General features: G+C 53.6%; 8 protein-coding genes across 8 annotated transcripts; 4 read left to right on the forward strand and 4 right to left on the reverse strand.

The window, feature by feature from the left end:
* Window positions 1–389: 389 nt before the first annotated feature.
* On the reverse strand, window positions 390–1,563 carry J4E92_007260 (uncharacterized protein; the record flags this gene model as incomplete). The annotated part of the gene is made up of 3 exons (XM_051498623.1): window positions 390–987; window positions 1,034–1,293; window positions 1,342–1,563. The coding sequence occupies 3 exons, from the start codon at window positions 1,561–1,563 to the stop codon at window positions 390–392; spliced, it is 1,080 nt and encodes a 359-aa protein (XP_051350897.1).
* A 412-nt stretch (window positions 1,564–1,975) lies between these two features.
* J4E92_007261 (uncharacterized protein) lies at window positions 1,976–3,690 on the forward strand (the record flags this gene model as incomplete). The annotated part of the gene is made up of 2 exons (XM_051498624.1): window positions 1,976–2,116; window positions 2,287–3,690. 2 exons carry the CDS (start codon window positions 1,976–1,978, stop codon window positions 3,688–3,690), a joined length of 1,545 nt encoding a protein of 514 aa, XP_051350898.1.
* Window positions 3,691–3,954: 264 nt separating this feature from the next.
* On the reverse strand, window positions 3,955–4,640 carry PSF3 (DNA replication protein; the record flags this gene model as incomplete). The annotated part of the gene is made up of 4 exons (XM_051498625.1): window positions 3,955–4,022; window positions 4,069–4,177; window positions 4,227–4,416; window positions 4,468–4,640. 4 exons carry the CDS (start codon window positions 4,638–4,640, stop codon window positions 3,955–3,957), a joined length of 540 nt encoding a protein of 179 aa, XP_051350899.1.
* A 921-nt stretch (window positions 4,641–5,561) lies between these two features.
* On the forward strand, window positions 5,562–11,560 carry J4E92_007263 (uncharacterized protein; the record flags this gene model as incomplete). Its single annotated transcript, XM_051498626.1, has 3 exons — window positions 5,562–5,998; window positions 6,053–11,447; window positions 11,498–11,560. The coding sequence occupies 3 exons, from the start codon at window positions 5,562–5,564 to the stop codon at window positions 11,558–11,560; spliced, it is 5,895 nt and encodes a 1,964-aa protein (XP_051350900.1).
* A 390-nt stretch (window positions 11,561–11,950) lies between these two features.
* J4E92_007264 (uncharacterized protein) lies at window positions 11,951–13,512 on the forward strand (the record flags this gene model as incomplete). The annotated part of the gene is made up of 2 exons (XM_051498627.1): window positions 11,951–12,174; window positions 12,234–13,512. 2 exons carry the CDS (start codon window positions 11,951–11,953, stop codon window positions 13,510–13,512), a joined length of 1,503 nt encoding a protein of 500 aa, XP_051350901.1.
* A 291-nt stretch (window positions 13,513–13,803) lies between these two features.
* Window positions 13,804–14,749, reverse strand: RPL8B (60S ribosomal protein L8B; the record flags this gene model as incomplete). The annotated part of the gene is made up of 4 exons (XM_051498628.1): window positions 13,804–14,066; window positions 14,120–14,481; window positions 14,531–14,619; window positions 14,669–14,749. The coding sequence occupies 4 exons, from the start codon at window positions 14,747–14,749 to the stop codon at window positions 13,804–13,806; spliced, it is 795 nt and encodes a 264-aa protein (XP_051350902.1).
* A 393-nt stretch (window positions 14,750–15,142) lies between these two features.
* On the forward strand, window positions 15,143–16,621 carry J4E92_007266 (uncharacterized protein; the record flags this gene model as incomplete). Its single annotated transcript, XM_051498629.1, has 3 exons — window positions 15,143–15,461; window positions 15,510–16,128; window positions 16,174–16,621. 3 exons carry the CDS (start codon window positions 15,143–15,145, stop codon window positions 16,619–16,621), a joined length of 1,386 nt encoding a protein of 461 aa, XP_051350903.1.
* A 1,558-nt stretch (window positions 16,622–18,179) lies between these two features.
* J4E92_007267 (uncharacterized protein) lies at window positions 18,180–19,676 on the reverse strand (the record flags this gene model as incomplete). The annotated part of the gene is made up of 1 exon (XM_051498630.1): window positions 18,180–19,676. The coding sequence occupies one exon, from the start codon at window positions 19,674–19,676 to the stop codon at window positions 18,180–18,182; it is 1,497 nt and encodes a 498-aa protein (XP_051350904.1).
* Between the last annotated feature and the right edge of the window lie 618 nt (window positions 19,677–20,294).

The following is a 20,294-nucleotide window of genomic DNA, read 5'->3' on the forward strand; positions in this document are numbered from 1 at the left end:
CCCAATCCTGCGGAACGCGCGGATTATAAGTCATGTTCAGCTCACATCCCGGCTGGAGCTCCCTGCCAGCGGTGGTTCTTCCGAGGGTGAGATGACGTTTGAAGCTGTTCGGCGCACTAGGCAATGGGCTAGTGCGCGCCCGAAGTGTCGCATGTGCGGTCGCAAACCACGAACGGTCAGGGTTTGGGCGAGCGATTAGCTGCGCATATGTACACGTGCCACGATAGCGCAAGATCGACATGTATTACAAGATATGGTTTGCTGTGGAAAGCCTACGGCTAGACGAATGGAATGCTCTGTTCTGGGTATCTTCGATGCTCGCTCAAGTTCAGATCTGCCTGCTTCTATGGTCCGCGAGGACTTTGCGCCATATACTACAGCCAACGCCCTCAGTCTGACTTGGACCGCCCACGCGTCCGTTGTTGTTCCTCTTGCAGCTTCTTCTGCTGCCATTGCCATTCTACCAGCACGGGCAGAAACTGCCACAGATCAAACTCGGGCCACAGACACTTGAGGAAAACGATGGACGTGTTCTCGTGGGCTTGCCATAGCATGAAATCGCTCAGCCGCTCGACGCCAGAGGTGCGAACTAGCAGGTCAAGAGGCGGGGCATCAGCCGTCATCATGTTATCGTTCAAAGTCTGAGCGCTGATGGACTCTGGGTCTAGAAACGTTGGCCCGTTATTTGAGTCATCCTTCTCAGGCGAGTTGATGGCGGTCGAAGTTGACGAGGAACGCCCGTCTTCAGCCAGAGCCGCCTCTTTCGAGGGTGACGCCGGCCGCGAATCAGCCTGCTCAGCAAGGCCCTCTGTATCCTCCTCCAACATTTGCTTGCGAATATGCTGGGTGATGTGGGACTCGGAAAAGGTTCGCTTCGAAGGGGTGGGCAGGTTGTGTATCGGCGTGCCGTACGTCTCGACAGTCTTCATGACTGCGGTCGTGATTTCGTGTCGCGAAGTGTAGGGGAAGCAGACGTTGAGGACAGCCCTGCGGATGGTCAGCGATGTCACATAACGGTCGGCGGGCAGCGCACTTCTTGTTGTGTGCTGTCATTGCAACAGCCTTGTCCACAGCCATTTGTACATCGGGACTGAGGAGCTCGCGCTCGCCCAGCACCCGGATGGATGCGCCGTAACGATCCAGCAAGGCTCCGTGCTCTGCCATTTGTTGCAGCTTCACCTTGGCCATAGACATAAGGGCATCCACTTCATGCTTGGAGCGCTTGAAGTTCTCTATGCTGAATGCGTAGATGGTGACGACCTTGACGCCAGTCTTGTAGCAGACTTCGAGGATCTGAGATGGTCAGCAAGGCTCAAAAACACTGATAACAGTCTCCCATACCCTCGCTAATGATTCAAACCCAAGGTTGTGTCCTTCTACCGTCTCAATGTGGTGGTTGCGCGCAAACCGGCGGTTGCCGTCCATCACGAAGGCAACATGTTGCGGGATGGGGCCCTGCTTCAGTGACCCGATAAGGAGCTCTCGTAGCTGTCTGACTGTCCAAGCGACGGGCGGCGAGGTCGCAAACCACTTGTGTATGCGTGAGTCGTGGAGGGAGCCCATGGTGAATATTGTTGAGGTACTTGGCTTAGGGCGTAGGGGCTTCGGAATGTCGAGGGGATGCAACGTCGTGGTTTATGGATGGGTGAGAAGTCGGATGGATGGGACTATGCTACGGGAGTCAGGGTATCATGGTGTAAAAGGATTGATGCCAATGCTAGACGCTACGTATGACTTCAAGGCGCAGCGATGGTCTGGGAGTCGCGTCACTTTGGGGCCCTGCGGCAGTGTGGCTGGGCTGACTGCGTTAGGCGTGGCGCACCCGTCGCTTCCGATTCTCGAATCTCTTTGCCGGCAGCCGACCTTCCGACCATCTTTCTTCTTCTCCACCGACGCAAGCCTCACTTGCCGCGTCATCAACACTGCGCTCATCGCCCAGCTGTAGCATTCCACCCATCTCTCTACTAACATCGCCATGGCTGAACAGCCTCAGAGTAACGTGACGGAGCTCGCCGAGCAGCTCGTTGAAGGCTTTGCAGCTCTGAGTGGAGAATACCAGGTTTTGTTTGATTCACAGAAACAACTCGAAAGCAAGCTCTCGTGGGCTAAGCAACAGGTACGCAATGTCTTTTTACACTCCTTCCTCTTATGATGAACAACTTTAGCTCTAGACCTGAAGCTGCACTCGCAGCTCTGATCGAAAACAATCACAGCTTAGCCTGATCCGGACACCATTCTACATTTCAGCACACGATGTCTTTGACGTACACTGCTGACAATACCCAGTATCTTGACCTTTTGAAACGCTTCTCGCCCAACACGTTGTCGCAAGACCACCTTACCTTCCTGCAAGATCTTGAGCGCGTGGGAGACGAACAACCGCGGACACATGTGAATTTGGTGGAGCAGTTGGCACATAGCGATGATGTAGAGCGCAAGAGCCGAGCACTGGTCATCCAGAAGGCTGAGGAGGCGGCTGTCAAGCTGCACGCCCATGAAAATACTAGCAGTGTAAAAATATGGAGTGGTCCGTCCGCAGACAAATCCGCCTCGTTACCTGAGATACAGACCAATAGAGCCACATCACCCATTGAGAAAGACTTCACTGTTGCTGGAACTCCTAGTAAGCTCGCCTGTCCCTTCGCATCTGGCAGCGGCAGAGGCAGCCCGCTCGCTACCCCACGTAGCTCGACGTCCCGGTTAAGCGCACGTGGCCGAAGATCGAAACGACCCTCCTTTACCGATCCTATTCGAGCCGAAATATGCAGCAACAATCCTGCTGCTTCTGCAACTGCGTCAGTCGCGGCGTCTGGCTCCGCTGCCGTCTGCCCCATACGCTTCCTCGACCAACACAACCCAGAGGAGGTGGCCCAATACTTTGAGAAACACAAGCATGAGCTACCGAGAAGCCATGAAGTCTGCATCAAGCGCTTCCAGAGTAACCAGGAGAGCATAGAGCAGCTAGATCGCAAGTATGGCAATCTGGTTAATATGATCCAGGGCCTCGGTCAGAAACATCAGGAGTGGCTCCCCGAGGATCCCGACGACGCCATCGAAGAAGAGCCCGAGGCAGAAGCCCACTTCAGCACCGACGCAAAGGCAGACACCAAAGTTCAAAATTGGGCCTCAGCTGTTTCGGCAAGTCTCAACGATGGCACCCCACCGCCTGAGGAGGAAACAGAAGAAAACACACTGGACGAGTCGAGAAGCGGTCACTTTGACCGCCCGCTCAAAGAAGTCAGAGTTGGCGAATCTCCAAGTCGGCCCTGGGGCATCTCGATACCTGCCAAATACACCAATGCACACAGCTCGTCCTCGGTTGGCTCAGTACCAACAGCGTCGCCGCAACTACCCCTCGACACTGGCCGTCCAATCGGCGAGACGCCCCAAAAGACTGGCAAATGCCCGTTCGATCATCGCGCGATGATGGAACAGACGCCGCAGCAGCCTGAAGTGCCACAATACACTATGCCACCGCAGTCGCAACCTCGGGCCCCAACCACACATGTTCCACCGACAGAAACTCAACCGCAGCCCCGGGCTCCTGAACCATCACAACCACCGAGAGAGACGGAAAGCCCGAAAATGGTACCGCAGATGGTTTTCAACGGGCCTGTGTTCTTGGGCTACCCGCCCGAACAGTTGGCTATACTATTGCAAAACAGCAATCTGGGTGCGTCACTGCGGTAGACATGGAACACTCACTGTACACGTTCAAATTCGCTGGCTGTGTGCCTGCAGGTATGGTATTGTACTCAGAAGGTAGGCTCGAACAGCTGCTTCTTTCACAACTACGCGTAACCTCGTCTTTTGGTATCGTCGTGCTTTTCGTCATGCGCTCGTCATTGATAACTACGCTGTGCCTTCGTCCATCTTCCAACCTCCTGCGCGTCGATCTTCTACCTCCCCTGGCCGATCATATGGCACTCATCTTCTGCAATCCGGCTACCGTGCTCATTTCTTCTTCAGATCTGCCATCCACGTCCGTACGCCCTTTGCGCTATCGTGTGCCGCACGAAATACTACATCGTCGTTAGCTCCTGCATGGTTGAACCACTCAACACATACGTTGCCGCTCGTTCTCATCTAGACCTCGCATGAAGTCGGCGCCTTCTCCCAATGCACCTCGTGGATTATGAGCTTGGTCAGCTATGAGGGCAGCCCGGGCCTTGAATGTCTACGCGGGTCAGCATTACACCGTTGCATCGACCAAGCACAGAACTCACATCGCTCAGTACTTCAATCATCTCTTCCTCCTCAAAGAGCTCCAGGATTCGTGCGCCGAGATTGTAGAAGTGAGGGGCGAGAGCTCGCAAATCGACGGTTCTTGGGTCAGCTTTGAGGGCGTTCAAGACGCGCGGAGATAAGGCGGACGGAGGGTCGATGGTCACGAGCGAGGATGTATTTAGACTTTGACTGTAGATATTGTGAATACGGATTGTATATATGATCAGAATCTTCATTTACCTCAGTGCAAGCATCTCGCCGAGCCATAGTGGAAGCTCGACTTTTGAACCCTGCTTCATATCGCCGCTCATGTTGCCCTCGAGATAGCCGAGGCCAGGAACGGTAAGCTCAAAGGTACATGGTACCTTTTGCGCATCCGTCAAGATGGCGTCGACGTCGTAGTAAGAACTCATCTTTTGACCAGCATCCCAGTCAGTAAGCAGACACTTCAAGACAATAAAAGAAATGACTATCTTTCAGCTGATGCTGCGGTGCGAAAGAAATGCATCAGAGGCCATCCTTGTACGAGGCAACCGACGTGTCGCGTGTCGTGCCACCAGCCTGGTGCATCGGGACGAATATGCAAGGAGATGAAAGCGCAGGCAGAATGGAGGACGAATGCAGCCCTGCGAGTAGGAACGGGGCGGGAAGAGGCAAAAAGAATGCGGGTCAGAAGATGGTAGAAACGTGTAGCTTACTGCGTAGTCGCCGCTGTGTGTATTGCGCGTCTTTGAGTGCCTGGCGGAGGTCCGATGATATATAGCGCGTTTCGTCCGAATGTGATGAATCACCGCGCACCTCGCCTTCCAGCAGCGCGTACAAGTCTCTTTCAGATTAAACGAGTGGATTAGTCGTTTTGCAAACGTTCGACCGCGACCGCGACTGTTCCCCCACGATCTCGACGCTGCCGCCGCTCTCTCGCCTAAGGTTGCAGGGTTGGAGCTCCAGACTAGATGTCATCTGGACGAGGCGCCGGATACCCACATGAACCACTGCTCGTCAACCATTGCACCCGACTACATCTCCACCCGCACTCACGCCCAACACCCGGAATCTGCTATACACGGCGCATTTGTGGAGTAAGTAGCGCGCACAGCAATTCACCCGCCCCACGTGCTGCGGTTACTCTGTGGTTCACAGCCCGTGACTACGACTACATCTCAACCACTTGCTGACTGTTTGTGTCTGCAGTCAATCCGTCCCGGCTGCCTTCGACTGTGAATTGCTAGCTGTACATTGATGACTGCGCATTCCCAAGACTCGTCCCTCTACTGCGCCCTAGGCACACGCCTCACGACCCCCCACCACAACCTCGACCACCACCACCCGGCACCATGGCGGTCAGCGAACGGATATCACAGCTCATGAGCGCCCTCGATACGGGCTCCGGCCCTGATACCTCGCGGGCCACGTCTCCGGGCAGCGACTGGCGGCAGCCCAACGGTGGCGTCAACGGAGCAGACGACCGGCGCCGTCCACGGACATTCCCCTACTTCGAATACCTGCCGTACCAGACAGAAGACCAGAGCGATCGCGAAGAGAGCCTCAACACATGTCTGAAGCACCTCTACATAGCCGTCTCGGCCGGCGACTTTGCGCCTGGCGCTGTACATTGGACGCGCGAGATCCGAGGCTGGCTCTCGCTCAAGTTCGACCTTCCCCGCACCACGCGCGTGAAGCTTGTGAAGCTCTACTATGAGCTGGCGCTGGCCCCCGGCCTGGACTACCTGGTCGCGGAGCGCTTCGCTAGCATGTTCATGGTTCTGACGAAGTAAGTGACACACATTAGAGTTTGGATGACGGGTGGAGACTGACACGACGACAGGCGTAAACATTACCTGCGACCCGGCAAAGACCTCATACTCGACTGGCGACCCCTGTATCGAGAGCTGAAGATGTTCGTCCTGCCCTCAGAATCCGGAGGCTCACACCCGCCAAACGTAAAGCGCAATATCCGTACGTTGACGAAGATGTGCACCTTTGCGCAGTCGTACTTCGATCCCAAGGAGATACCGGCTATACTGGAAGAGCTTCTGCCCTTCTTCAGCACATCGTTCAGCGAGAACGCATTTGTGGTTGTTGGTCTATTGAACCTGCTCTTTCCAACCCACCCGGCACCCGAGGACATGCAGCAACTGCTGCCTCAAGAATATCTCCCGACTTTCTTCCATCTATGGTCGCTCGTCAACCGGTCGCGACTCTTCGATGCGCACTACATTGATACACTTTCGAGGCTGTCTAGGGACAACCTGACCGCGGCGCATGTACCTTTCTCACAATACGGAGTGTTTACCGGCGAGCAGTCATCTCAGATCTTCACAGCCATCCTGCGGCTACTGGAAATCCCAGTCGGCCAGGCTACGTCTCCATACAGTAATACTGTTGACCTTGGTGCAGGACTCGCTGTGATGCTTGACCGCGACCCACGGAAGCACCCATCGACTCACCACATCGCTCGCATCATCGCCATGTCGTTATCGCCTGCATGTGCAGAGCACTCTGACTCTACCCTGACTAAGCTCGAAGGACTCATCCAGGCTGTGGAGACTTTCTTCCATCCATCCAATTCGGGTAGCTGGACTAGACCTCTTGCGCAGTTCGTCTACTACCTGGCCGACATCTTTGTGCTGCGGTGGAATCGAGAGCACAGCGGGGAGATGGATGTGCCAGAAGAGAGGAAGTTGAACGACGCAGTGAAGAGGCGCTTCGTACTCTGTCTTCGAGAGGTTACATTCATGGGCATCTTCTCCAAGAGCGACAAAGCCGTACAATACGCCTTGTCCACCCTGCAGAGCCTGGCACACCTCGAGCCCAACCTGATTCTCCCCGGCGCACTACAACGCATCTACCCCGCAATGCAAGGGCTTGTCGAGGTACATCGCACAATCTCGTCAATCCGTGCATTGCACATGCTCTCCAAGGTCATGGCTAAGACAAAGGGCTTCCGGTGTCACGTTACTTCTGTGCTAGGGCTTGCACTCCCTGGTATTGACGCCAACGACCTGGAAAAGACTGTGCATACTTTGCAATACGTTCAAGGCGTGTGCTACCTCATTCCATTCCAGGACCTCACCAAGGCGCGGAAGGCGTCGGGTGAGACAACTCGAGATGGAGCAACTACACCGGATGATGTTGGCGGTAACACAGGGCTTGCTTTGGAATGGATCACAGCACAAGTCGAACGATTAGAAAGCGCCAACGGGAATATTGAGATCAACTACGACGAAGAGCTCAGTGACGAAGATGAGGCAATGATCTTACGGTCATCCACGACTGGTCTCAACGAATTCCTGATTACATTCCTTGGTCGCGTGTTCACGCTCCTGGAAAACTTGCCCGATGCGTCTAGGGTCCGCAGTGGCTCTCCTGAAGAGTATGTGGTTAACCAGCTACCAGCCGCTTTCACGCCGCTGCTTGCGGCACTCTCTCCGGAGCTGTACGATGTTGCCCTTGATAAGATCGCAAACTTCATCACGAACCATGTCGTTCACCAAGCCAAAGATGCCATCGCATTCATTTGCAACAGTCTTGTCAAGATCAACCCTGAAAAAGCACTGAAGCGTCTGTTGCCACATCTTCTGGCAGGCATCCGTACTGAGATTGATGAGATTGGCGCTGGATCGACGCGAACAACAGGCGCCGAGGTACTTCCCCGCGATCGTGCTCTTGTTTGGAACCTTTGCATTCTTAGCATGTGTGTTGTCCATGTTGGTGACGCAGTTCTTGAGTGGAAAGACGAGCTCTTCGAGATTGCAGAATACATGCAGCAGAAGTGCCGCGGTACCCCCACCGTGCATGTTTCCAACTTCATTCATCACTTGCTACTTAACCTTACTTGCACCTACACCATCGACTACTCGATCTACGAGCAAGATGAGCTTGCACAAGGCTTGTCGACAGAGTCGTGGGGTAGACAGGTCGATATTAAGAAGCTGAACATCAAGTGGCACACTCCGAGCTCCGACGAGATTGACTTCGCCGTCAAGCTTTTCGAGACTCACGCCAACAACTCGATGAAGGCACTCAAAGCCCTGACGCAGTCAGACTCGCCGATAAAGCGCGAAGGCACTGGCAAAGATTGGTCCGACGAGGTTTCTCGAAATCTTGTCCTGCTGCGCTTGATCATCTCCGGTATCTCCGTCTTGTTTGATGTTCGGCATGATCAGGCTGCTGATGGCGCCACCGAGTCTGATGATGGCTCTGACGCTGATGCGATGGACACAGAAGGCATCGATGACGATGCTGGCCTAGGAGAAGCTGAAGATGAAGAGGTCAAGCCTACTTTCCAGTACGAAGCCGGCTACCCTCTGCGTCGTGGCGATGACAACTACAACCTCATTCACGATCTTCGCGAACAGGTTGGCCAGATGCTACACAACGTACATCAATTCTTGATCGAGAAGCAGCCTGACGACGTGCCGTGCTTCAACTCTTTGTACAACGCCTATCGGTCGTGGTTCATCGATGTTGGCATAGAGCGATCTGCCCATGTGCTTGATAGAATTTCTAGGCTGTTAGAGAACGACGAGCGACCTTTCCGGTTCAGTGGATTGCGAAAGCAATACCCACGACCTCTACTGGTTCGCCGTGCAAACGTTTATCATCTGCAGCGTTTACGGCACAACGCTAACCCACGACCCAAGACTGATCTCGACATGATCTTGCTGCTTGATCTCGCCGAATCCAGTATCTCAGTCTACACAGAGATCCGGCGCACTGCACAGACAGCCAATGAGTCAGCCGTTAAGTGCGTGCTGGGTGCTAGGCCTCTTGTCATTCCTCCTCTACTGGATGCTTTCGTCAAGGCTGTTGCTGAGAGTGACTACCCTCGCATTAAGGGTGCGATGTTCACTCTTCTGTTCGGTAGCCTGGCAAAGACCATCAGCCGCGACTGGCGATTTACGCCTAAGCTCATCAAAGCGTTCATCGAGGTTACCGGTGCCGACAAGCCTTCGGTGCAGAAGCTAGCAACTAACGCTACTTTCCAAATCATGGACATGGGTAAGGCAATGGAGCGCATGGTTATCCTCCCGAAGGAGGTTGTGGGAGCGATCGCATACGCTATCGACTCTAGCGAGGGCGATAGTGTACATACCAAAGTCAACAAGCGTCGGGACTATATCAAGAAGAAGCGCGCTCGCATCGAAGGCAAGAAGGCTGAGCTGTCCAAGGAGCTTGTCGATATTGCGAAGACCGAGCACTGGAAGAAGGTCAGTCGGACTGCAGCCATCATTGTCAACCTGGGAATGCGTTACGACAGCATTGCCTCTGACGAGATGATCGATCTCGTGGCGAAGGGATCCATCGATCAACATCCTAGTCTTCGAGGCCTTTACGCTGGAGCGCTCATTGGCTTGTACTCCGTTATTCAGACCCGTGCGATCACTGGACATAACTACGAAAAATACTTGCTCAGCGAAGAGGAGCTGCCGGATAAGATCTCGGTACCGACCAAGCCAGAGGATCCAAACTGGACCGAGGAGTACCTCGCTTCGTTTGCGCAGCCAGAAGCCAAGTACTACGTCGACTTTGATTATCCTGGCTGGCTTGTGTGGAACAAGAGCATGACCGCGTTCAAGCCCAATGCGCCCCAGCTATCGTATGATGAGGTCGAGAATGGCGTCCGCCAAAAGATCGCCAAGCATCTTACTCGATCTTGGTTCTCCAACTACTTTGCCTTCATGAAGCAAGAGCCTCGTGACAACAGCGCCGACAGGTTCCGCATGTCAAGCGCGATGGTTTTGACTCACTCATTCGATCTAGTCTTCGGCGGGTTGACCGAGGCGACGTTCGAAGACATCAAGGATTTGACCCAGTCTGTCTACGCTGATGGAAGCGACAAGCATCAGCATCGTGCCACCGCTGAGATCATGGCCGCACTGCTCTCATGCGCCCCAGATCTTAAGGCAGACCAGCGCGAAGCCGTGTGGGAATACGTCTTCCCTATCGTTCGTGGCATCTTCCAAGACGGACTGACACCAGAGAACTCCGGTTACTGGACTACTTTCCTACATGTTGTGTTGCAGTCGAAGGATCCACGCCGAGGATGGCCGCTGGTCGACTGGCTAGCTAGCTTCCGCCTTGACATGGAGTCCAACGCCGCCTTCAAAGAGAGCTCCAAAGTACACTTGCTGACGCAATGTATCTGCGATGCGGGGTGGCACTTCCGTCTAGAGAAGCCGATCTTGGAAGACTTTATGAAGCATCTCGACCATCCGTACAAGGGCGTGCGAGAAGCCATGGGCCAGACCATCGCGAGTATCTTTAGGACACGTTACCACGAATCGTACAAGGATGTCGACACGCTGATGAAGGCGCAAAAGGACGCTTCTTCGATCGGCGAACGCCCTTACCAGCCTACGGAAGAGTTCACTAAAACCATCACCGAGGTCTTTGATCGCCTTGAGGTCTGGCGTGGGGAGCGTCCGGCAGGTCAACAGACACCTTCGTCGTACACGTCAGGTGGTAAGACTGTTCTTCTCTGGCTCGACTCTACGCTCTCCTCGTACGAGTGTACCTCGCTCGTTAGGTTCTTCCCCGATATGTTCATGGAGCAGCTGCTACACATGATGGACATCAAGGAGGACCCTGAATTGCAGTCGCTCGCTTACCACGTCTTCCGCCACCTGCCCAACATCCCGCATCGCCAAGGTGAGGACTCAGACTTCATCTCTGCTCTCATACGCATCGGACGCAACGCGACAAGCTGGCATCAGCGTCTCAGAATCCTCATCAACATCCAAGTGATCTACTTCCGCCGACTCTTCCTCATGAGCGAGGAGCAGCAACAGAGCATGTTTGACTGCGTCTCCGCCATGCTGTCAGACACACAACTCGAAGTACGAATGGGTGCTGCCACCACGCTATCAGGCATGATTCGTTGCTCGCCAATTGCATTCCGCGACCGCCAAGTCTCTACACTCAAGGAACGATTTACCAAGCAGCTCAACAAGAACCCATTGCCAAAGAAGCGCAACCCAGGAACGCCGACAACAGAACAAGGCAAGCTCGTCTTGACACGCCACGCAGCTGTGCTGGGTCTTGGTGCGCTTATCCAAGCTTTCCCGTACCAGAGCCCTCCGCCAGCCTGGTTGCCCGACGTACTTGCGACGCTGGCTAGGAAGGCTGCGGCTGATCCTGGCATGGTTGGCAAGAGTGTCAAGACTGTTCTGGCAGACTTCAAAAAGACTAGGCAGGATACTTGGCATGTTGATGTCAAGGTAAGTTTTCTACTCTGATATGATTATGAACTGTGCTAACCTCTACTCAGGCGTTCGAACAAGAGCAACTGGAGGACTTGGAGGGTGTGCTGTGGAAGAGCTACTTTGCTTAAACGACAGCTATGCGGCGAATGGGATATTACGAACGACGCTCGATGATACCATAAGCGACGGACATGTACAATAAGTTAGATCGGACGGGTCATGACTACGAGCGATATGAACAGGCTCTGCATCAGTGGCGCCTAGTGGAAATAGCATTTTCTAGATAGTCTCTTGCTTACACAATGAACCTTTTTGCTCAGCATGCTTACTCAGTTGCGACCGGACGCGCGCTCCTTCCTGCTTAAAGCCGCTTGCCCCTCCCCCGCTCCGCTGTACCTGCGCCTGCACATGTGACATCATACCCTGGACCTTCCGACCATCAACAATAAAATCACCGCTTGCTGCGCGACGCATAAACAGCACTGGTTTTCCGACACTGGCCCATCAGCGAATCTACAATGCCATTGACTGTACTTACTGACGCGGACGTGCGCACTCTCTTGTTGCAATTGACCAAACAAGACATTCTCGACTTGCAGCAGAACCTCGCTGATGCGCTGCACCATTATTCTACCAGCACGGAAGAAGACGACAATAATGGATGTTGTGAGACTTTTCAGTCTGCAGGCACGAGTGTGAAGACTAAAGATGGAGGGATGATGACGGTTGCGCCGGCAAGCAGGTATGTATAGTTCTTGCAAATACACATGCATGACAATCGCATCGACTGACTATTCGCAGCAACGATGGTCTCGGAGTCAAAATAACGACACGTCCAGAGTCCAACTCTTTGGACACAGCCTCTGTTACTTCATCGATGAGCTCACTCGCTCTATCTCAACAGTCGACACCAACGAGTAAAAGCTCAGCAACCACAGCCTCTCTCGCTTCAACCCAAACATCGGCATCAAATACTAGTCTCACTCTCTTCGACCGCTCCGGAAACCCTCGCGCCATGCTAAACTCCTCCGAAATGACAGCCTTCCGCACCGCTCTCGCAAGCACAATGCTCTTTAAGAAACGAGCAAACGTTCACGACGTGACAGTCTTTGGCGCAGGAAAACAAGCGTACTGGCACATTCGTCTTGCCCTCCTGCTACGCGGACCGGATATCCATCATCTCAATATCATAAATCGGGATTTTGAACGCGTACACCAATTATTGGAGAAACTATACGATCCCGACTCCGCTCCTTCAACTTTCAACCCCGATCCAAACCACGTACCCACCTACCGCCGCGCATCAGGCTCAGAGGAAGGCTCAACAGGAAAAGAAACCCAACACCAATACCTCCATCGCCCTAAAATACAAATTCTCACCCCAGGCCACGGCGAATACCCCCGCCTCCTACACGCCACCCTCCGCTCCTCATCCGTCCTATTCCTCTGCACCGCCTCTCCCACGCCCCTCTTCCCCGCGCCCATCCTAACGAACCCCGAAGGACGAAAGAAAGGCCGCTACATAGCTGCCATCGGCTCCCTCTCTCCACTCGCCACAGAACTACACCCAGACATCCTACGACAAAACGTCGCGCCCGAGCACGGGCACCGCCATTTACACAAGCACGCAAAGCAGAGCGGGGCGGTGGTGGTGGATAGTGTTGAGAAGGCGTTGAAAGAGGGTGGGGAGGTGGTGCAGGCGGGGTTAGGTCCGGATCAGGTTGTTGAAATTGGGGAGTTGGTTATGTTGAAGAGGGATGCGGAGAGGAGGAGGCGGGAGTGTTTGGCTGGGAAGGGGTTGATGGAGGCGGAGGGATTAGATACGGGGGGTGTGGAGTTGGGCGAGTGCGAGATGAATCGGAGGGAGAAGACAGAGAAGGCGAGGAGGGGGAGTAATGGGAAGAAGGAGAAACATCATGAAGGTGAGGACAAGGCGCATAAGAGCTTGATTGAGTGGTTGGTCAAGGGGAATGTGATTTATAAGAGTGCGGGACTGGGTCTTACGGACGTCGTAGTGGGCGGTGACCTTGTTCGCATAGCGAATGAGCGCAGTATCGGCACGAGGATCGATAACTTCTAGGGTGGGCTGTCGCATCCATCGTCGGAACTAGAAACAGGCGCACAGCAGTTCGGCTCATGCGAGTGCAGCTGATGCGGTCATCATAGTTCAGCATGTATGATCGAAACATAATCACGAGCAACAAATCATGCGAATGGCGTGCGTTATCGTGATTGATTCCAGTCAACGCGGTCGTTTGCCGACCGCTTTTAACCCTCCTAAACTCCGTTGGTATTGTGAACCGACTATATGCAGAGATAAGAGACACGCCGTAAAGTCATCATGAAATCGAGAAAGCACATCAGGACCCGCTTAGATCTTGATAGCGCTCTCGATGGCCTTCCTCTTCTTCTCCATGCGGGCGTTGGCCTTGGCACCCATGATACCACCTCCCCAGTGACGGGCAGCGTCCTTGTGGTGCGACTCGAGGTAACCGTCGTTGACAGCGGTGATGAGCTTCTGGAGCTCGTTCTTGTCCTCGGAGCGGACCTCGGTAAGAGCGAGGACAGCGGCGGTCTTCTGGTGGACGACCGTTCCGAGACGGGCCTTGCCCTTGACGATAACGTAAGGGACACCTGATTGATATCAGTAAAAGTTCTATATGCATTTGCGTAGTTGGAGTACTCACCCATCTTCCTGCAGAGAGCGGGCAGGTAGACAACGAGCTCGATGGGGTCGACGTCGTTGGCGATCAGGACGAGGGAAGCCTTCTTGTTCTCAATCAGGCCAACAACGTGGTTGAGACCGTATTTGGCAACGTAGGGCTTCTTGCTGACGTCCTCCTTCTTCTTGCCCTCAGCGACGGCGGTGGCCTCCTTGGTGAGGCGCTCCTTCTTCTCGGCCTTGGTCTCGGGACGGTACTTGTTGAGGATCTTGAAAGCCTGGGTGGCAAGGTTACGGTCGGCAACGTGCTGGAACTGGGCAATCGCCGGTGGGACCTTCAAGCGCATGTTGAGGATCTTCTTCTGGCGTTGAAGACGGACATACGCGCTGCACATCGTCAGTATCTGCCATCTGCGGTGGATCGGGGTTTGCTTACGGCCAGCGGACCATGCGGCCGACGTTGCGCTGGGGCTGGATGTCCTGACCGATGCCATAGTTGCGAGGACGCTTCTCGATGAGAGGGTTCTGTTCCATTGTGAGCGGTTGCAGTTGAATGTTTGAGGAATGGGCAGACCTTTTGCTTCTTGGCGGCAGACGACTTAGAAGTGGCCTGGGGGAAAGCCGCAGGCTTCTTTCCGGATCCTTTGGGAGGCATTGTCGAGGCTGTCATAGAGAACAGAAACCATTAGCGAATGTTCATTCACTATAGGTCTGAATCTCGTAAGAGCGAGAGGGCCTTTCAGCCGCTCTCCACTCTAGCCATCATTTGTATGCGACACGCTCATGTAGAGACGTGCGATTTCGATATGCTACCGAGCATTCATGGCGGATATGCGCTTACCTGGTGTGTTGGCGGCGACGAAGTAAAGATTGGCGACGGTGGACTTGACGAACGTTCGAAAGCGGGCGCAAAAGTTGTCGGCACCGAAATCCAGAGAAGCGAGTGCGCGCGGGTGGGGAAGAACGTTTCGCCGGCGCTAGCGTCTGCCCAATGGTAGCGTGGTGCCTCACCATCCATCATCGACCGCGACAACTTCAATGCGAGACCATGAACGCGATTAATCTCGGCGCGAAAGGACGTAACGCGCAGCTCGTCGCCATATTCTGCCTATGGAAAGCGCTGCTCCTCTCGCTCGCTACATTCTGCCCAGGTCCCGGATACGACACCTCTGGTCTCATACTGCTCGACACGAGCGCCCGGCGTCATGTTAAGCTGGATGTCACCTCCCGCTATGAGCGTTTTGTCCTCAATCTGCTCCGCTGGGACGCATTGTACTTTGTGAAAGCAGCTGAGCGGGGTCATGTCCACGAGCAAGCGTGGGCCTTCAGCGGGGCGTACTCGTATCTCCTGCGACTAACCGGTCAATGTGAGCACCAGAGGCCCAGTCATTTGGGTCGGCACTGATATCTCGCAGTGATGGCTGGCGATGCGCAGGCTCCTCTGCACTACTATGCTCTGGCCGGAATCATCATTTCCAACATATGCCACCTCCTCTCTGTGCTAGTGCTGTATCGCCTATTGACCTTGGTCCTGGAACCTCAACGGCGACAGATCATCCCATTCATCGCCGCTGTCTTGCATATCCTGACGCCAGCTTCTCTTTTTATGAGTGCACCGTATGCCGAAGCCATGTTCTCATTGCTCAATTTCACAGGCATGCTCCTCTATGCTCAATCTCAAACTGCGGCTGAGACTGGAATGTCATGGATTCGAGCGGACTCTCAAAAGATCGGCTCTGGCGCTTTTTTCGCAGCAGCTACACTGATGCGAAGCAACGGTCTACTCAGCGGCTTAATCCTCCTATACGATGTCGCTAAGTACATGCCCTCTCTGATGTCTGCGCAGTTGCGTATACCAGATGTAAGAAGGATGTTTGTCACATGCATGGCTGGTAGTCTGATAGCCTTAGCATTCTTCGGGCCGCAGTATCTGGCATACACGGAATTTTGCGACCGAGGCAGCGGCACTGGAACTAGACCGTGGTGTGACAAGACCTTCCCGAGCATTTACTCGTGGGTACAAAGCCATTACTGGTAAGTTACCCCAATACGATGACTTACTAGTCTGACCTCTTCCAGGAACGTTGGACTCTTCCGTTACTGGACCATCTCAAATCTGCCTCTGTTCATACTAGCGGCACCAGTTTCGTGGCTGCTCCTCACATCAAGTGTCACCATTCTCCGCAGCGGTGTCCCACGCCCGTTGCGTGGGCGTCCTGTACCCCAGACTGGTGAAACAGCCAAATCCAGGAACGGAACCTCCGCGATATGCAAGCTACCGGAATTGGCACTTCCCCAATTACTACTGGCTGCAACAGCCGTTACCAGTTTTCACGTCCAGATTGTGAACCGGATTGCTTCCGGCTATCCGATGTGGTATCTAGTCGTCGCTACGTGGTTGGCTGATTCACAAAGTACTCGCCCGACAGCGAACCGTTCACGAACAGCCAAGTGGTGTATCAGAGGTAGCATCATGTATTGCTTGATACAGGGAATGCTTTTTGCTAACTTCCTCCCACCGGCCTGAACCTTAGGCCGCGCAAATACTGTCGCACCCACAAAGTGGTGGCGTAAGCTCTACAACATAGCTCTTCAATTCGGACGCCCAGACAGACTGTACCACGTAGCTTATGACTAGTAAAACGCCATGATCAGACTCCTGAACTCCAATGCGAATGTTTCGCAATTACCATAACACTCGGTACATCTAGACGGTTACTTAATTCTCCGGGCGAACTGGTGCTAAACGTAGGAATAGCTCAGAAAGATACGCATAACCGAGTTAAGACCTATGTCTTACATGCAAATTTTGGCACTGCGGCAGAAGCTGAACGATCAGCTACAAGGCCGTCATGATGCCAAGTACCTCACAGTCTCACTACTAGCGTTGCTGCTCTAATGCCCCAGCCATCGCAAGTGTTAAGACATGCACCCCACAATGGAACTTGGAGATGATAGATGAACATCGCATAGAGCGGCTGACGTGTCTTTCTAGCCTATCATGGAGAGCTGGTCTGACGACTTTGTACCTGCATGCGCTACTGACGCCAACCTACCGATGGAAGCCTAGATCATCGTATGAAAGTTGGCGATGCGACAATATGGCGAGATGCTGTGCCAGCATACTACTACAGTTCCAGTCCAATTGTATACAAAAACGTCATGATATCGAACCCCTCTGCAAGATGCGACACATTGGGCGAGGCAGAACATTGCATTATCCACTGCTTCCCTACCCATGACCGACAGCCTTGCAATGCCACTATTTTCGCGACGGAAAGATGACTTCTTGAACACCAACGCGCCTTTTCAGGGCACTGATCAATGCCCTAGTTTCTGAGTCAGAAGCCTTCTCCTTGTGAATGATGACCACCGTCAAGTCTCACAGCGACGCCACCTACACCAACCAGAATATCGGAGCGAAGATGATGGCCTCTCGGAAAGACAGAAGGAAGGCTTGGTCACGCCAGCTTTGTCACTAGTCTTTGGCATAGTGAGGGCGACTTATAAAGGCTGCTTCAAGCTCCTTTGGTTGGTAGCCGTGCTCATCAGCTTAGTCCGACCTACACTCGTTACTAGAAAACGATGAAGCTTTCCACCTTCGCTACCTTCCTCAGCCTGTCCGTGGCTTTGGCAGCCGTACTCGACACTAGAAAGCAATGCAATGAGGATGACTGCTTCCGCGCAGTTTTCGGCAGCGGCGGATTCGGTCAGATAATCAGGGCCGGAGAAGACTGCGATGACTTCCTTACTACGAGTGTCATCTGGTACCCAATGTTCGTATCCCGCTCAAGATGTCTATCGAACACACTAACAGTCTACTCCAGCACCACTATCACGTCCTTTACTCTTACGACATCTACTCTGACAACACCATGCCCTTCGGAGGTATTGCCCGTTCCGACAGAAGTGCCCATTACTACCGACGAAGAAAAACTGTGGATTCGACAAGCTCTGCCAACTGGAACTAACTGGTCCACGACCACCGTCTTTGGACCAGTGCCTACATACGCCACCCAAGCCTGTGCCTCGCAAGAATACAGTTCTGTATGCGGATGTGCGAGCATCACCAAAGATACTATCACCTATCTTAGCACCGTAAGTTTTATGTCAGTGTGCGATGGGTGATGGCTGATCATGTTCCAGACTGTGACAGATATTGAGACTACAACGTATACCAGCGTTACGATTACCGGAACGTCCTGCCCAACCATTACATCATCGTCTTCGATGACCTCTTCAACTTCGAGCATGGTTACCTCGTCTTCGGTGATCAGTAGTTTTTCTAGCAGCACTAGCTCTACCATCTCGTCATCCTCAAGCACGGATAGTTCTTCGAGCTCGGCTACATCGTCGTCCAGCACGGGAAGCTCTTCAGTATCGTCGACTGAATCCAGTAGCTCGTCTACAACGCCAACTTCATCCAGCTCCTCTAGCTCTTCGGCATCGTCGACTGAGCCTAGCAGCTCATCAAGCACAACGACTGTATCAAGTTCCTCCAGCTCTTCATCTACAACACCTAGTAGTTCGTCTACTAGCTCAAGCAGCTCATCTAGCAGCTTGTCCAGTAGTGCGAGCACATCATCATCTACCACAAGCGATGTATCCAGCACGAGCTCGAGTAGCTCATCTAGTACTTCGACTGAGCCCTCCGCCACTTCAAGCACCTCGTCCACGGCATCAAGCAGCTCCTCGACTTCCTCGGGAGAAGTCCCTGCCACAAGCAGCATGTCAATTTCTTCCATGCCTTCATCATCCACCATGACACCAAGCTCCTCGCCAGGTACTACGTCATCCGAAAGCTCTTCCAGCAGCTCTTCATCAAGCACATCGGACATATCGAGCTCCTCCAGCAGCGTCTCGACGAGCTCAACTAGTAGTACTGAATCCTCATCTTCAAGCAGTGCAACACCTTCCTCCAGCGACTCAAGTTCGTCTGCAAGTAGTAGTTTGTCATCTTCAACGAGTAGCACAGACTCGTCGTCGTCATTGTCATCAACCATTACTCTGACTCCGACCTCCAGTGCTTCGAGCACATCGGCTAGCAGCTCATCGCCTTCGTCTTCAGCGAGCAGCACCGACTCGTCGTCTTCGCTGTCATCGTCCACTATCATAGACCCGACGACTTCTAGTGCTTCAAGCACGTCTGTCAGCAGTTCATCGTCATTCTCATTGAGCACCACAGACTCGTCCTCCTCGCTGTCAACAATTACAATCATAACTTCAACCTCCAGTGATTCGAGCACGTCTACTAGCAGTCTGTCGTCCTCGTCATCATCTTCTTCGTTATCTATTAGCACTACACCGATTTCCTCAACCACCGATACATCGTCGACTACATCCACAGCGAGCGCAACGCCCAGCCCACCCGTGTGTGGAGGCTTTGGCGTTGGTCTTTGTGACGGCGCCTGCCGCGACCTTGCGACTGACGTTCTCCACTGTGGCCGCTGCAACAACGCTTGCGTCGCGGGCAACCTCTGCAACAACGGAGTGTGCGCATCTCGTGCATGCGACTCCAACTGCGAATTTGACCGCCTGTGCAACAGAAACGGAACTTCGTCATGCCGGTGCGCAAGGACCATGGATGGCGCTGGTGTCTGTTACGATAAGGATGCGACAAACTGTTCTGACCCAGGTATCCTTCAATGCAGGACCTCAGCCAGCTGTCCGATCGGCACAGTTTGCATGCCTAACGTCTGTGACTGTGCGGATACTACCAAGGGCATCTGCGTTGGCACCACTGGGTGTGGGGACGAAGGATTGTCTGTCATGGGCGGGCTGATCCGAATCGGAGAGATGGAGAAGCGCAGAAGGACCGTCAGAGGGTTGGCGAACCAACTCTAAGGATGGGACGAAAGCATGGTGGTAGCATACGCAGGGAAAAGGGCGGCATCGTGGTTTGTTGTGATTTGGGAATAGTTGGGTGCCTGCCAATGTGCTAGTGGGCGTTGTACAATGGTCTTCACAACACAATATACATCCTTCGCTTCTATACCTACACCGGCAACGGCATCCCGTGTTGTGAATAGCGGTTGGCGTCAGTGCGACATTAAGCTCGCGGTGCATAAAGGCAATTTTTTGTTGTCAAGTGACGCTGCCGTGAGCGGTCAGTGCCTCGGAAGTTAGGTGCTAGCTTCTTTCGCGATGTCAACACACGATAGCGGGTGGTGCCAGTGTAGAGGGTCGCGTGTTTGGAGGCA

The sequence above is a fragment of the Alternaria infectoria genome (genome assembly GCF_024043175.1).
Source record: "Alternaria infectoria strain BMP 0036 chromosome Unknown scaffold_12, whole genome shotgun sequence".
Taxonomy (NCBI): Eukaryota; Fungi; Ascomycota; class Dothideomycetes; order Pleosporales; family Pleosporaceae; genus Alternaria; species Alternaria infectoria.